The 18,687-nt window shown below is 34.4% G+C and overlaps 1 protein-coding gene across 1 annotated transcript in view; it reads left to right on the top strand.

Moving 5' to 3' along the window:
• LOC116347170 (protein daughterless) overlaps nucleotides 1–18,687 on the top strand; it is a 72,512-nt gene that overhangs the window by 20,285 nt on the left and 33,540 nt on the right. The window contains exon 2 of the mRNA XM_031777687.1: nucleotides 703–749. Coding sequence (XP_031633547.1) covers nucleotides 703–749 — 47 coding nt within the window. The remainder of the gene's footprint in view (nucleotides 1–702; nucleotides 750–18,687) is intronic.

Raw genomic sequence — 18,687 nt, 5'->3', positions numbered from 1 at the left:
AATCGATGCACAAAAGTGGTCGGCGTTTTTTTTTTGTTCGGCCGACGAACTGAGACGAACACGAAATCATATTTTGACGTGCAAGGGGAACATAATTAAGCAGAAAATTAGAAATCGACAGCCACCGAAAGAGAGAGAGCAAAAAACGCACGCACATACCGAAATATAGCAATGTTTTTAAGATAGCTGTGACTTGAAGGATATGTGCAGGACGAATGTGTATCAAAATGCCTTACGTTTTTTCCCCCTTCTTATTCATCATCATTTTCTTCTCATGCCTCTTCGGTTTAAATCGTCTTACTTTTTGGTGAAATCCCAATCACAATGAGGTATCCTCGTTTGCTTTTTGCATTCATTCGGTGCCACACCATATGGTTTTAATTAAAATTTATATTGTTCATTATGCTCAATGGTTTTTTTTCTCTCTCTCTTTTTATTCTCTTTTTTTAACGTATTACTTCGCATTTTGCTTCCATGAAATGTAATTAGATTGAGACGAGCAAAAAAAAGAGATCAGTGTGAAACAAAATAATCTGTTTGTGGATGAATTGTTTTGGTGTGAGTGTGTGCGCATATGCGTATGTAAAAGAGTATGATGGTTGGACAATTGTGATAAAGAGACAAGAGAAACGTTTTATTTTATTTTTTTCGCTTATTTTGAATCAATGTTTTTAATCATTGTTTTTTTTTTGTTTATTTCAGAAAAACCTGGATATCAATCACCGTACAGTGGAATGGAGAGCGGAATGGTAAGTTTAAGTCGCCAAAAAAAATAATTTATTATGATAAGAAACCCAATGAAAATGACCAATTCGATAATATAATAAGTGCATCATCATCATTAAGTTCACATAAGAAATTCTATATTGCATGTTTACAACTACGGCTTCCTTGATTTCGGCTTTTTTTATCAACGCAATTTGCTCTCTATCTCTCTGTCTCTGTCTCGCTAGTTTCGTGTTCTTTATTTGCTGTTGATCGAACATTGCTCCAAACTTTGCAGTTTGATTATGTGTATGCTTATTTTCCGTTCATTCCAAATTTGTTACAATGTCAGCCTTCGCCGGATCCCATTCTCTCTGACAATTGGAAACAACATACACAAACATCATGCCTTTTGTCGACTGGTTCACCACCAGGTGCATTTTCATATTATCATCTTGAGTTGAATTTGTTTAAAAATAAAACCGAACGAAATGAGTAAAAAAAAGACAGACAGATAGAAAGACGGAGAGAGCGAAAACAAAGAGTTAAGTTTATGTGAACATTCACGCATGTGTGTACATAAGCGGCATTTATATGTTGTCTTTTTGATACGATGTCATCAATCACAGTGTGCTTACTGAAGACCGTTGAAATTTCTTGTTTTCTTGAGAGAAAGAGCGAGAGAGAGAGAGAAAAAAAAATGTTGTAGTAGTTTTCATTACTGTTTCTTCTTCGTCTCTCATTTTTTTGTGTGTGTCTGTTGACTCCTCTCGATGCATGTTACAAATCGACTTGATTCGATTTATTAAAGGGATATCACATTGGACTTTTACCGATTTTCTCTCGTATTACACAAAAAGATAAAGTTTATTTACCCGAAAATGTAATATTCTTGAACGAAGAAAAAACAAACGAAGGAATGAATTGCAGAAGACGAAGCTGTCTTCGAATCATAACCATTACAACGAATTTCTTCGAAGTGAATTGAAATGGCAACGGGAAAAAATGCGAACAAAACCAAAAACAACGAAAAACGAAAGAAGAATCTTTCGATCCGAAAAATAAATTGGATAAATTGTACACAATTTATGTACGTGTGTTCAAAGTCGCTGTGTGCAGAAAGAGTAACGACGACAACGAAGACGACAACAAACGTTGTAGACCATAAAAATAATGAATTTCTAATTGTTACATTAACTTTATAAATAACCGAAAAGTATCGTACTAACTCTTGTTGTCGACAACGATATGACAAAAAAGGGGATACGAAACAAGTAGCATCGAACAAAAGAAACAATTCGTCGTCGAGCCATTAGCTCATTGCCAACTGTGGCACATATCAGGCCAAATAAATTTCCAGCGAGTGCGTTCCACTCTTCGAGCTTTCTTCAATGCATGAAAATGATGATGAGGTTGGTGGTGGTGGTGTGTTGGTTCGGGCAGCGTTCACGTTATCCTTTGCCCCTTTACTTCTTGCCTGTATGCTGTTTTTTTATATATCCATCTTTTTGGGGTGCTTCTGCATCACACAGCACACTCACATATCAATTTATCCACTTGTACTTCACTCATATCGCTCTCTCTTCCAACAGCAAGAGCTTTCTTTATTCATGTTTATAACACTGAGTTAAATTCTTGCAATCATTCTCTTCCTACTTACGCGGTAATAGATGTTAATTTAACAAATGCCAATATAGTATATATTTTACTAAAACACAGAGAAAAAAAACGAAATTCGGATCCGTCATCAATTTATTCACGTTCCACTCTATGATTATTACATTAAGTTTCGGATTTCGAAGCTTGCCAGAACACCCCACAAACACACACATGAAATGGTTGAAGATAGCAAAGCAAAAGCAATAAAACAACAACCATTTTCATATTACACGATAAACAATGAAACAAGAAAAAGACTTGTTGTAAAAATTGAGCTACCATGCCGAAAAACAGCACAGCGTGAGAGAAAAAGAAATATAGATAAATCCTTTTTGCTTGAGAAGTGTTTGTGTGTGTGTCTGTGCGTGCAAATACAATTTGTATCGCTTGCTTGCTTGTATGAAGTATCTCTCTTGTTCGTTCTTATTTTTCGCTGGAAATTTGTATAAGTTTATTATGTACTCAAAGCGATGTGTTGCTGTTGATACCAACAATCTATTCGCCAGCATCTTTTTCGCCAATTCTCTCTCTTTGGCGCGCTATATCTCCAACACTTCACAAGGATATGGATATTTTTACGATAATATGCAATTAATCTAATATGCACCCGGTTTAAGTAATCCATTGTGTTATAGTATATGCCAAGTGTCGGAATGTAAATTATAGCAAGTTGTAAAAATAGAAAAGAAAGAGCAAAGAAGAAACGAAGAGTGTGAGATCGTTGGTGTATGTGTGTGTATGGTAGCCAAAGACGGAATGCGATAGGACCAGAGGAGATAGAGAGATAGAGAAGAGAAAAAAACAATTCAAGGACCGAAACCAAACCAAACGAAAACGAATATTAATATATATTATATTTGACGTAAATGTATAGATGCTGTGAGCGAAAAACCAGTGTTACTAAAATACTATCAGTAAATAAGAGCAAAGAAAACAAAATGCTAAACCAAAGAAAACGCAGTTTGTAACAATGTTATGAAAATGGAGCAAAGCCGAAATGGAATGGCACAGATGAGGTAAAGCGGGAGTTAAAACAAGCGCGCGAGTTTCGGTTAAGATGTAGAGAAGAAGAAAATGAAGAAAAAAGGGTGGCAAGAGAAAGCGCAGTCAACGAAGAAATCCAGGAACAAAAAAAAAGGAAATTTAGTTTTACACAAAATGAAACGAGAGAAAAAAGACCTATAATATATTTTCTTGTTACAAACATTTAAAAACACTTTCGCTGTAGCGTACATAGCGTGCATATCCATTTTCGGTGTAAAGATGTCTGTTGACTCCCTTAATTTCACTAGATCTTCTTTATTTGTTTCATTTTATTTTACTTTTTTTTTCATTCCATCGTTCTGTTGGTCGATTTCGGTTTTCTTTCGTCGTTTTGCAACTTTGTTATAGTTTCTATCGTTTCGTCTGCTGTTATTGCTCTTTTCCTGGTACGCTGATACATTGTATTTTTCAACCATAGCCGTTTATCGTTGCTCACATCTATCTACCGAGAACGGTATTGTTGCTTCTGTTGCTGCCATCATTGTTATTTATACTATGAATGCATTTATCTATGCCTATATCACATCTCTGTGTATGCTCACACACACATTTCGAATTTGTAAAAATGGCAATATACTCCCGGTAATGGTTTGCTGCATAAAACAAAACCAAGCACAAATAAAGTACCCAAAAATTTAAATTACATTGAATTCCGCTTATTATTTCATTCGGTTCTTATGGAATCTTCACCGCTTTCACCTACTTATGTCTTTGTTGCTGTTTTGCTTTTGTTTTTCAAACAAACTGCCAGCCACCATCGAGATGCGAGATATTCCGTATCACTCCCCCCGTTTGCGTTCCATTGTTTGCCAAGCAATTGGTGAAATATACAGTGAAAATTATGAATGCTGAGTGCTCTATGTGTCTTCCTTCCAAAAAAAGAAAAAAACAGCGCACACCAAACAACGCATTGCCTGAGGGGAAGAATCATTGACACGATGAAAATTTAAAGCTAGCCGATCAGGTTTCTATCTCTATGAAAATTTAGCGTATTAAAGGCGAAAAAACAGATATATATGTATAAAATACGCATAGATTGGATGGTCTTGTTTCTTTTTCAAACAACGCAATATTTTCACTTAACATTCTATTTTATCTTTGTCTATCTCGTGCCCATGCTACTTCAGTGTGTCTCGTGCCATCACCGAAATTTAAAATAATTTTCCGAAAACTTGACTAGACTTTGAATTTGAATAAAGTCAGCGACGGGTAGCTGAATGAGTTGCACCCTGCCAAAAACTCCACTCTTACATTGTCCGTACAAACTGTGTGTATGTGTGTGTGTGTATTTGCGTAAATGTGTATGAGTGCAAAATAACAAATAATCTCCGCAGTCTGAGAAGCTCTTTAATATGGTATTATTATTTTGGTGCTCCCCAAAAATGAAACGCTATTATGTAATGGCATTATGTTGAAGTATATTATGGCGCATCATCACCATTCCTCGCCTTTTCTATGCCCTCTCTTCATCACTCTCTCTCTCTTTCTCCCTCTGAGTTGTCGTTATTTGTTGTTGTTGCACTGGCTTTGGTATTGCCATCCCATTCTGGCGCGCATCATTTTAATCGAGGGGGTCTGTTGATGCCTGTGTGTACACACAGTTTTGGTTTTTCGTATACAACGAAATTTACATGCGTTGCGTTATGTTCATGCTAAAATACGATTTGTACACACGCTGATCTCGGCTATCTCTCACTTTTCCTCTTCACTTCAGTTTTGGTTATGGTGTTTGTGTATTATGTGTATACATCATTTGGATGGTGAATTTATCTGATTGAGGGTGGAATCTTAAAGGTTTTACTGTTTTGCGATGTTGTTGTTCCGTACGTGTGTTGGATAAGCGGCAAAGTAAAACAGCACAATGCGCACACAAACAAACACTTAACTCCAATTTCTTCGCGCTCGTTTAGTACACAACGGAGGCACAGTGGCAGTGTGTACAGTCATTGTTGCCGCTACTGATGTTGTTTGGCTTGTGTGTTTGCATTGCTGTCTGTGGCTTTTTCATAGCTATCTTCATCTTTTTCGCCTTTAATTCCATCATTGCCATCTTCATCATCATCACCACTCTGCGGAAAGTGAGCGTTGTGCTGAAGCGTTTCAAGTGCGAATGAAAACATTTACCATGCGGTATATTTGGCGCACTTATAAAGACTCTCTAAAGTATTTACATATTGGATAATGTCAATTGCACAGCATAAATTGGCTAAATAAACATTGTTACCATTCATCTTTACAGAGTTCTCGATACCATTTGGGCAACAGCATCAAATAAAATATGAAAGCAACTGAATTTGTGTGTCAGCCTCAAGTTTTGTCAACAAAAATCAATGATTGGTTCATCCATATAATTCCGTGTGCCATCATTTTCGACTTTGTTATTTTTGCTGTTTGTGGTAAAAACGATTTCACAATACGATAGATCAAGTGTTTGTTGATTTTAAGAAGATTATCATACCAATGATCATGTAATTTCTTACCGCTTTGCACAACAACACACCAACAACATGCACTGATATTTTGCTCTGTTTCTAATTTAATTTACTTTTTCGGTCCGACCCCCCGGCACAAGTGGTGAGCATAGAAATGACAAAGGGGCGAATTTTTATGTGTTATCGCTAATCAATTTATCCGGGATGTTAATTGTTTTCTTTATTTCGACTGTCATCAAAAAGTTTTTTTTATTGCTTTGCAAAACGATTTCAGCGTGGCATTTTCATCTAATTTGTCATTTTACCGTCGGCCATTAAAGTTCGTTTAGCTCGATATTTTTCGTATTTAATGGTGTACGCACTCATTTATTTCGTGTCGTATATTGAATTTTATGCGCCAAAAATGAGCAATACCATTTTTCGATGAATTGGTACTTGGTGCGTATAATTTGTAAACGCGTGACGAAAGAGAATGAGAAAGAGTGTGAGTGAAAGAGCAAATACAAAGCATATTTTTTTTCGGCAAAAGTATATATATTACTGGCATGAAAGTTTGCCAATGTATGAGTGCTTAGCGTACACCACAGCAAACTCGATAAGCAGAGAGAGAGAGAGAGTGAGAGACAGAGAGCGAATTGGGCAAAAAAGCACACACAAAATTACTTGCGCTGCTCTTATTATATTATTACAACAATATAAATATATTTTGGTGGTGTGGCAAATATAAGCGCGGCGTGAAATAACCTCGAGAGTAGCAAAGTAGCACTAAAATTGTTTGCTATACACACAAGATTGTCTTTTATATATTTTTGCGAATGGTACAGCATCTTTCTTCGTAGTTTTTAAGTTTTTTTTGCTTCTTTTTCTTTATTTTTATTCTTTTTACATGCATTCTTCTTTCATCGTTGCTTTCGGTCGATTCGCATCTCTTCAATCGATGCTTTTTTATTTTGCACTCTGTTTCGCTCTCGCTCTCTCCGCGTGGAGAATATATTGCTCTATCGTCTTATTATATTTGTCGAGAAATTATTCCGCCGAAACTGTGTAACAACAAAACAGAAGCCAACATATTTCCACTGTAATTCGTAACAACACATCGAAATGTCGGAACACACGATGACTCAAGAAACAGGATGACACAAAACGACAACGCCAGGCAAATAAGATGGAAAGATTTTCCGAACGCCATACTATTTTATGACCTACATAAGCATGATGAAAATTCTGAAGAGTAATTGTTATTGCTTTGGGTTGCTTTATAGATTCCTTCTATAGCTATCGCTCTCTCTCTCTCTCTCCTCTTCTCTCTCTTTCGCGCGTCCTTTCATTCTCTTTCTATGTATCCAGTGTTGGAAAATAGAGAAGCAAACATCCATTATTATGTAAGATAATATGAATGGGGTAGAATAAAAACTACTTCTCGAAAAATTGCTATTTTAAAACGAAACCTAAAAAAAATTTCAATAAAAAGTGAATCAATTTTTTTTTGTCCAATTGAAGTGAATCAAGAAAATTTTGTTCAATAAAAGTGAACCAAAAAAAAAATTTCACTCGGTTTTTTCAGTGTAAAATATACTAAAATGAATTTTTTTTTTTGGGTTCACTTTTATTGAACAATTTTTTTTTGGTTCACTTCAATTGGACGAAAAAAAATTGATTCACTTTTCATTGAAAGTTTTTTTTAGGTTTCGTGTTTAAACATTTTTCGAGAAGTAGTTTTTATTCTACCCCATTCATATATAATACGGTGGAACAAGAGATACAAAAATGGCAACCGAACCTACGAAAAACGCAACAGCATCGAATGAAGACAGAGAGAAAGAGAAGAAGATGAAGAAAATTTGAAAAGCAAAGCGTCCGCATATCGTCGTCGTTGGGTATTGTTTTTAAGAGTATTTAGATTGATCATATACATAAGCACTCGAGATATACGATGCTCTAACTTCGTCAAGAACAACACAAAATGGTAGAAATACGAGCAGACAATTTACTTGCAATTATTTCCATCTTGTTTGCTCCATTCTTTTTTTTGAATGGGGAAGGGCCATTTTCCACGGATAATATTCGGTCGGTAATGAGCCTGTTCTATGTTAAAGACAGAAGCAAAAAAAAGAGACCAAACTTCTGGCGAACCGCACAACAAATTCTTTTATTCATACCCGCCGAGCTCTGGTATTCATGGTTGCTTGCCGAAAATCTCACATAAATTTTTTTTCTCTCGCCTGAAGGAATCGAATTTGAATTAATTAATTTACGTTTGTGTTAATTTTCAATGTTTCTATTTGGATGTTTTTACTTTTCGAAAAGTTACGAAAAGAAAAGTTTGTTTTTTTTCGGTATGCTGTTTTGCTCTCGATTTTGTTCCACCGTGGTTTTGGCCTGGCTGGTTTGTGCATTTCGGTCGTTTGTTGGAATGATCTATAACATGACTTGCTGACAGACCTTGAGCGCCTCACGTCTTTTTTTCTCTCTCACTATTTTCAGTTTCATTTTTTTATTGTTTATTGCATTGATTCGACATGCATTGACATTACACATTTGACTTGACTGCGGACACGATTTTCACAATGGCATCGAGTCGGAACGGCAACGACAGCAAACAAAATTTCAAAGAAATAACAACAACATATTTTTAATTGATTTTTTGGACTGAGAACAACACAATCAATAGAATGTATTTGACGTCAATTTAGAGTTTTTGACATTTGCATGTATTCGATGTCATAATTTGTGGTCACGAGAATTTAACAAATCGTAACACTATGATGCATTTTGAAAAATTAATTAAACACTTTTTGGTTTTGTAGCAATCGATACATTGGATATGTGGACAAATATCGCTGGTATTTTAAATTCAATGAGCGGTAGCCATTCTAATTCAATTTTTTTAAATTTTAAATTGTGGCGTTTTCTGTGTCGTCGTCATCCGAATGAACATTTCGTAAACTTTCGATGATTTTATTTTTGGGCAAGTTCAAAAAAAGCGAAATTATCATTATCTCCATTGTGAACCAAATGTCTTTCTCTCTCGCTGTATATCATGCAGCCAGTTTATGTTATTCAATTTGTGGTTAAATAAAGCTTGTTCGCTCGTAAATCAGCAAAATAATGACGCAAAACCAAATACAAACACAAAAGGCAAACAAAATCCATTCGATCAAGAAACCCTGAAAAAATGACTATATACTGACTTCACGTCCAATACTTCGGTAACAACAACAACAACAACTACGGCGACGATATGAGAAAAAAATCAAATAATTTATAACGTGCAAACTTCAAATTATATGCTCAAGCTGAAAATTAGAACAATTTTCTGTATGACTTTCCTAACCATCCATTCGGTAACGGACGAGAGTGAAGAAACGAATGAAAAAAAAGACAAACACCAACCATTCAATACGAGTGGATATTGTAAGAAAATGGGTTTCAATTTGAATAGAATGGGAACTGTTATAAATAAAGTGAGCTGACAAAAGAAATGCAATTGAAATAGCGGCGCATAAATGCGCGTGAAAAGAGTGAAGCATTAAATCGGTGTGTGGAACACAGAAAGAAAAAAAACCACCAACGATAGAAAAGAAACAATGTAATTTTACAGTGTTCAACCGGTCGAATTGATGGAGATATATTAAGTGAGTTTTATTGGGGTTCTGTGTATATTTCATAAGTATCGAACATTTATAAATATTTGCTTGTGGCCGCTACTATGAAATAATCTTGAATACGATATCTACCTCTAATCACATTGTTCCCAATGCATTCGCCACGATTGAATGCTATATGCTGTGAATACTGTGCAATCGACTCTCTAGCAGTCAATCAGCCGATGAAAAAATAAAATACGTTTGCTTTTGGTGTCTGATAATAATTCTATTTGCTATCGATGTGTATGTACGCTGTGTGCGCACAGAGTTTGTTTGTTCATTCCAACAACGTCTTTTACCCATTTCTGTGTACATTAAGTGAGCCGGAGTGTGAGTGTCGTTCTCTCACTCACATTTGTTTTTTTTTTCATCCAAAACATTGACTTTAATTAGACGTTTTAATTCTGGCCACAAAGCTCAGTGTACAAACACGCGACAATGAGTTGGAAAACTAAACATACACAATACTTTTTTTTTCTCGTCAAAAAGAAAAGAAAATATCATAACTAGCATATTTTCTCTCTCTATCTCCTATTTTCAAAATCATAATAACAGACAAGTATATCAAGTGCGCCTTCAAATAATGATCTGGCTGGTTGAAGCATTTATGTTTTTTTTTTTTTCATTTTCTGTTTTCGTTGCTTTTGTTTCACTTTTGTTTTGTATGCAAGCACACACAAACACCGATTATCATCGAAACACATTGTGGTAATGAGACCAAACAGCGACAACGAGACGTGAAGAAAAACAAAATCTGGCTTTAGATATGCAATTGATACTTCCTGAATGTGACCAGATAATAAGTTATTTGGATGTGGTCGTATGCGGTTTCGCCAAATGAATTTAATTTGCAAACAAAGACGGCCAAACACGTCAACATTTCGAGAGAGGCCAAGAATAAATATTTTTTAATTGTGCCTAAGTTGCGAAATTAGAGGAGCGTGTTTGTGCAGACGAACAACATATATGTACATGCAGTCGATTTGTATTACACGGTCGCCTAATTTGCAATCATTGCATCGAATCTTATTTTGAATTGGTGTAATGGTCAATAAACAGTAATGGTATTAAATATAGTTATGCAATGCGAATTTATTGTTAGTGGAAAAAAAAATATTATTTCGCCGCCGGTCAATTATCATCATTGCACATGTAAAATGGGGGGAAGGGCAAAATGAAGGCAAAGAATAAAGAAGAAGAAAAAACAAAAGCACACCGATCAAAAGCGCACATACAATTTACAATAGACATCATGAATGCATTGTGTACAAATCATCGTATCAGAAATCATTACCATTTGGCCTTGCATGATTTCTATTCAATCCAACAAAGACAAGCACATAATCAATTAATAGCTGGATTATTTTGCTATATCGAAAAGTACCACTTCACGTGAATAAGCATCTCGTTTACGTTGATCCCTTTCTGTCTCTTTCACTCTCTCTCTCTCTTCGTGTGTGTTTCTCTGTTTTCATTTTTTTTTCTCTACTTTTATACGCTACATCCATCGAACAAAGTGTTTGTGTAATATACAACTCATTTATGCGCTGTGAGACTTCTACCAATTGATAAGAACGGCATTGCAAACATATTACAAAATAACGCTAGAGAACATAAAACACCATGTTCTATCCTATAGCAATTTTTTGATATACCGCAAACAATAAATCAAACCGGAGATATATGCCGAGAAATAAAGAGAAAGAGAGAGGAAAAGCGTATAACAAAATATTTTTTTCCACGCTTATTACAATTTATCGCCTACACTTTTCCATGTGTGTAATGCGCATAAAAAATGGCACTCATTTCAAAATTGCGACTTTATTGGCTGACATTTGGTTGGTTATATTCTAGTTCAGTATCCTTGTCTTATTTTGTTTGCATTAGCCAATAACATAGATTGTTGTATGTGTGCGCGTGTGTGTCTGTTGCGAATCTATTACCACTTGCTACCATCTTAAACAACGAAAATCCGTTCAAACATACTTAAGTATTGTATCCGACTACATATCAACGATACCTTCACATTTGTCCCTTTTGCAATTTCATTTTCCGGGCAATAAATCGTTCACGTAAGCGTCATGTGTCTTCTTTTTGTATGCGTCCGTTCACTAGCACTTTCGTTCTTTCCTTCGCCTCTCAAATCGTCCCACTCGCATCACCCTTCATCTCTAAACGACCGATATGCATCTGAAAGACGCATTTTCAGTAATGTAACGAGTTCGAGTGTGTGTGCTTGTAAAATTGATGTGGCTATGAGGAAAGTGAATTAAATGTATTGTCATTATTCATTCAGTATCTGTGCAAATTTTAATCGAAATCATTATCAAATAAACATTTCTTTATTGCTCATGGTTTTTTTCTGTGTTAATCAAGTCTATTGGCCATCGTTCCTATTTTGATTTTGATCCGATTTATTTAAGTCACAATCTCAAATCAACACCAAATAGCCAATTCATTGCTAGCTATAGAATTTAATCTTGCATTATAAGGTATAGTCATCAAAATACACTTTGCAATATATAATACTTACAAATGATTCGCTTTTGTTTACACAAACCTGATAACAATTTAATTCCAATAGTTCTGATTTTGAAATGAATACTTGATATTGTTATTTCTTGCATTGGAATTAACATGAATTTGAATACGCACGCTACTTATATGCAAACAATATACACAGCAATCAAATTGCGCACAAGTCGTCTTCTGAATTCAAATGAAAGAAAAAAATGAAGAACTGGATTTGTTCGCATGTATTTAAAATGCAATTTACATGAAAATAATAAAAAAAGAAGCGTTTTCACACGAAAAATAGCAAACTATTGGAAAAACGGAACTAACTAATATCCGATTTGCACGGATAATTGCCTCATTAGCTCATGATTTTAACATATTTAATATTGCACGGGAAAATGAAATGCGTTCGAATATTTGTGCAACATTCAAAGTGTGAAATTACAATTGTACACAAATTTTGATATCAAACTCACAGCAGAACAGCAAGCCGGTCTTATTTAATCGTTCACTTTCAATTTTGCATTGGGCTGACATCTTTCGCGCGCGCGCGCACACACTTACAAATGAAAGATGCAAACTAAAACGAGTGAATGATTCTCTATAGAAATGTGTTTGCTATTTTAAGTGGCACTAGCTCATAAAGACGCATACGCTTTGTATCGTTTGAATGCTATGTGCAATATATTATGTTTTTACACTTGGTTGATAATAACAACAAATATAATTGAATTTTTCACTTTGACTGTGTGTTGCTGTACAGGCTTTGCTTCTCCATTTTTACGCTTCATGTATCGTTGTCGGGCGGGAGCGAGCATTAGGCATACATGCTGCTGCTTTTTTTTTTCTTTTTCTATGTTTCGTTTCGCGTTAGGCACGTTGTTGTGCAAAAAGACGATTCGATGAAAATAATTCAATGATTGTGTGAATGCGGAAGCAGAAATAACAATGAATGCGTTTTATATACAAATTGAAATGTTTACTTGCTCATGCAAGGGATAATCACAGTTGATTTCTCTACTCTGAATATCTGTGTATATTCCATGTGTATCATTTTGTGCTATATGTTAAATTCGGAAATCGGCTTGTCGAAAGGATCAATTGATTTTTTTTTTGATTTTGACAAATAAAACCGATTTTCAATATTGCATATGATTAATGGGTGGATTCTTTTTTTTGTCGTGTGTGTGCATTCACTTAGTTGATTTTTAGTCACACAGCATTTTTATTCGCTCTTATCAACATTATCTTTACACCAATGAGCCAAACCGAAGCAATCAAACTCATTTTACATATTGGTGTTGGTTTTCTGAGAAAACTTCAACCATGTGTTTTCCACTTAAACAAAAATCATATATGCATTCATACAGCCGATATAAACGATAAATAAACCAATAGCAAAAAACAATCATAACAACAACAACAACAACAATTCACTCTCGGCTCGAGTCAATTTCAACAAAGACAGCAACTCATACAGTCAATGTGTAATCGTGTGTTCAATGCATTTTCCTATATATATTTTTTTCGTTTTTCATTCGAGAGATAATGCGCTTAAAGTGTATTGCGTTTTCGATTTTTGTGTTCCGTTTTCGAAACACTTTTAATTGATCCATGGGAAGTTTTCGAAATTATCTAAAATTATTGCGTCATAAATAAATATCACTCCCTTTATTACAAAAAGAGAGGAGAGAAAAAAACGAATTGGAACCAAAATTATCGATATTGTTGAACGCGCAATGTTTTCTAAAAGCCATATAAAATAATATCATTGAAGATTTAATGGATTTGCTTTTTTTTCATTCGCCTCACTCTCTGTCTCTCTCAGCACTAAGAGCACATTCAAATGTGTGTGTGTATATTGAGTCGTTTTTCATTCAACATTCAATCTCAAACGATCTTTTAATAAATTGTCATTATCGGTGAAAAGAATTTCAAACATTTTTCGCGTCACATTTTTTTCCTCGCTTCTCGCCGTAGATTTTGGTCCGAAGTACAGTCAAATAAATCATTTGAATCTGTTCAATTTCAAACTGCAATTTCTCAATTGTTTTGATCAGCACAGAAAGTCGTCTAACAACGGTCGTTGTTGTGTATAGATTTTTTTTTTCTTTCGAAGTCATTATGTTAAATGCAACGAATTATAAAATATTTTGCGTATTACAATTCAGATTCTCAGGAGAAAAAAATGTGATAAAATAAAAAAAAAATAGAATAGTAATAAATAAATGTTTTTGTCGATTTATAACTCGGTGACTTCGAGAATGATTTGAGTTGTTATGTATGCGCTGCAGTAGTTGTTGTTGCTCAAGCTGGCCGATCAATGGTATCAAAGTTTATGGGCAATTATACCGCCGCGTGTGCCTTCCATAACAACTTGATTGTTCAGCACCTAAACTGAAACGAAGCATTGTTCGACATGTCGATGCATTAAATGACAACAACGACGACGAAAAAAATATTTCATTTTCGCTGTCATTTTGAATCACTTTCTGTGCAACACATACGTAATAAAAATGTGTGTCAATTCAATAAAAGAAGCAAAAAAAAAACACACACACAATATGTATGAACACATTCACAATTCAAATATAGTTCCAATTGGCACATCAACCGCGGCGCTCGCGCGCGAACCATATACACAATCGAAGGATACAAAATAGATTCGATTTGAACATAACACACGCGCGCTGTAATCACAAGCGCCACTGATATGTATGTGCGACCAATAACTGTGGAAAAATATTTGAAATCTCAGCATGGCAGGGCATTAAACTAATTCGCTCATTATGATATGACGGTAATGGAATGCCAATTTTAATCGATAATTATTATTTTCTGCAACATTTTCACCGCACACATTTTAAATTCTGATTATTGTTTTTCTTCTTTATTGCCTCCCTCGACGCCGTTTTTCTTCGTTTTTTTTTTTATTGAAATTGATGACATTCGAATGTGTCCCATATTTTATATCTAGGGGGTTCCGACTTAACCGAATGATCCATATGCCAGCGAATTTTTCCTATATATTTTGCAAATGTAAACGAATGGTCGCAAATGTTTCTTACAAATTTTGCGAATGGTGGCGGATGTTTCATACAAATTTGCGGACGGTGTCGAATGTTTCATACACATTTTGCGGATGTCGCATATGAAAAGTCATATTTTGACATTCAAAAGTCAAAGTGACAGATTAGGTGACAGAGATTCAAGCCGAATTGATATTTTTTTTGGTAATATTGAGTGAAATTTTTCTAAAATGGTAAATAAATCTTTGCCACTCGTAATATTATCACTGTAAACGGTGCCTTGTGAAAGGTTTTTATTTTCATTGACGTAACTTTCAATTTCTTTTATATTATCTGAATTTATTTCTAAAATCTCACTTTTCGAATCGATTACGGCTTCTAAAATAATATTCAACAAATAATCTTGTATTTTTTCTTCAACTGTTTTTCAAATTTAGTTGAGAACAATGACATTGTGTTTGAAACTTCCACGACAAACTGAATGTACAAATGTCACACGACAGTTGGTCGCATCTAGCAAGACGTATGCGGCATTCGCGAATGGTTGCGAATGAAATGTACGAATTTTCATAGATGTTGATGCGGATGAATATACTTTGCTTCGTATATTTCATGTATGAATAGGAAAATTTTCATATATTCCGTATAAAATGGCATTCGCATATAGTAAAATGCCCCTTGTTTTATATTTTTGTTTAAAATTTTACATCGATTTGGATATTATTTCTCTTAAATTCCATTTAATGGCTTTCGGATGAAAAATAGACGTCTGACATTGAGCTTTGTGTACCAACTAAGCATTTTATTACAAACGTTTCCACAACGAATATGTTTTCTCACATGTATGACTTTTGGACTTATTCATCATATACGAACGAATAAAACTCTTAATGGTTTCCATCGAAATTGTTTACATGTTGAATGTCCGTATGAGAATTAATTGAGAACACCGTTCAATAATTGAACATTTTCAAAATAACCATTGTGTGCGCACAAGAAAGAAGAAAACAACCATTACAATTTGTTTACATTTTCAATCGATGATTTGTTTGGTTTATTTTACGGTCAGAGAGCGGGTGGTGAATGCATGGAAAATATTTACTCTGTCTCGGATGCTCTTGCGTATAAAAAGTTTTATTTTTGTACGGTTTTCGAAGTAAATATAATAGGATGATGGTTTTGCAAAATAATATATTTGAATCGACATTATTTTCTTTCAACACAAGCATATTCGATTGTATTTGTTATTGATGTGGTTGGCACTAATTTATTTATGGACTAATTAGCCGTATGCTTTTCGCATTCAATTTACAATCTCATTCAAAATCAAAGAAATGAAGCGCAATTGAAATGAAACGAAAAGAAAAAAAAACTAGCAATGACAACAACAAAATGCCAAGAATAACATTAATTCGTTTTTCTTCTTTAAATCATATTTCCATGTTTTCTTGATCTAAATAACAAATAACATTGGTGTGGTTCTTTTCATAAAATTCTAAATATTCATGGCATATTAGGCTGAAAAGAATCATAGAGGAAACCATTTAAAGTCAACACCTACAATTGAAAGTTCTACATTTTTTCTAATAAAGAAATTAATCGTTTTTTAATTATTTTCAATTTCACAAAAATTAATTTTAAATTATTCAATTAAACAATTATTCATGTCAAAGGGACATAACAAATAAAGCAATTATTATCACTCATGCGATCCGCATGGCTTGGTACTAGGTCAAGATTGATTATCGCATTCGTGTACTTTTATTTTCATGCAGGACACAAACATATGGAAAATGTGTGGCCTATAAATTGGAAATGTTTTCATCGGTTTTCTTCTCTACTCTTTCGTTCGTCTTTCTTTATCCCATCTTGGCTCGTGTTTGATTCTCGAACAAAATATGAATTTCAATTTTGATTTCACAAGTTGCGATGTGAGACTGTGTGATTTCCATTGCGAGACTGTGTGCTCGTAGCGTGTACGAGCTTTTTACAATCAGAAAAAAACTTTCAAGTGTAAGACTCAGTCAGTATTGCACTTTATGTGCACAAATAATAATGGAAATGAACAGCAACAACAAAATTATTGAATGAGTAACCAGAACAAATGTCCACAATATCCTCATTGAATTTATACATTTAAAAAATATGTTTCATTGTTATGGGTGTTTTGTTTTGTTTTCGTTTTTTTTTCATCTCTGTACTTCCAAACAAACGACACCCAGTGTTGATCAATCGCCTGCGCGGTCGCGCGAGCTTACACATCAGTATGCCCAGGCGTACAATAGAATTGGTACACTGATAAGAATGGCTTTAATCTAATATAAACATTATAATTTTAATACATTAATAAAATATATGCGCAAACACACACACACCTACAAAACAAGCATGAGCAAATTGTAAGTAGGTAAGCATGGACAAGAGCAAAAAAAAAAGTGGACCGAATGAGTCAAAAGCATAGAAATAGACAAAACCACACCGAGAAATAAGCAAAAAAAAACACAATGGCTTTATTGCATTTATTCACGAATGAAGTTTATAGATCCAGTCAACGACGCCAATAATAATTTAGGTATTGGAAATTTGAAAAGCCTTAACAGGAATAGAAAAAAGAAACAGCACAACAAATTGAAGGAAAATAAAAAATAAAACAAGATTATCGCTGGCCCCATATCTCGCGATAGAAAATGCTAAAGATCAATTGTGCGCGTTATGCGTTTGGCTAAGTGTTACCAGTGATATCTATCGATCGAATGGGCAAACCAGCACACAAGCAAAAAAGTTTCAATTGTTAATTTTGAATTTTTGCGAATTTATGTTATAAAAAAAGCCAACGTGTTTTTGCAATAGCCCGAATTGCACAGTCGAACACCGAAGACGGAACAAAGACGTACGCACAACATACTGCGCTTGACTCATCATTGCTGATTTGAACTGCACGAATTACACAAGAACCAATAATATGTATGCAGTCCCAAATACAATGCCATTGCAATTGCTGTGCAAAACAAAAGAAAGCAACAGTCTGCATCAATATAGTATTGTGCATTAGGTTAACTAATTCATATTGGCAATTTTATCGATAAATATTACAATTCTCATTGTTATTACTATTATTATTTTTTACAATGAAAGATCGCATTATCGCAGATAAGAATTTACAATGTTTATTACAATATTTTCTCGTTCAATTAAATTCACTGAAAATTTGACCACCACCAAAGCAAGTAAGCACACACGCGCTCATGCCGTACGCCATTCCCAACCAATATCAGGTTTTGTGTTTATGATTGATAAATCGAAAACAGAATTCGATTTTTGTAAACAACAAAATATAACAACCGAAATGAAGAAGAAGAAGAGAGAGAAAAAAACGGTGTAAAATTTGTAATATGAACAACATGCACTGCACATAATAATGAAAAGATGAAGAAAAAAAAACTTATCTATGCAAATTGTTGCATTGTCATTTGATTTGGTTGGTTTTCGATGTATAATTTGTGCATGCGAATGTTATCATCCAGGTCGTATGAACTAACGACACCGCCGCTGCAACGTTGTTCACATCAAGAAAGAAATGATCAAACAAAGCAAGGAAATGAATACGCATAAATAAATTAATTTTTCAACGACTTTCTCTGTGTGTCGATATGT

Source organism: Contarinia nasturtii, unplaced genomic scaffold (assembly GCF_009176525.2).
Source record: "Contarinia nasturtii isolate CC-2019 unplaced genomic scaffold, AAFC_CNas_1.1 Cnas_scaffold_1699, whole genome shotgun sequence".
NCBI lineage: Eukaryota > Metazoa > Arthropoda > Insecta > Diptera > Cecidomyiidae > Contarinia > Contarinia nasturtii.
Note: the sequence above shows the minus strand (reverse complement) of the source record. Positions and strands in the feature narration are given on the sequence as shown.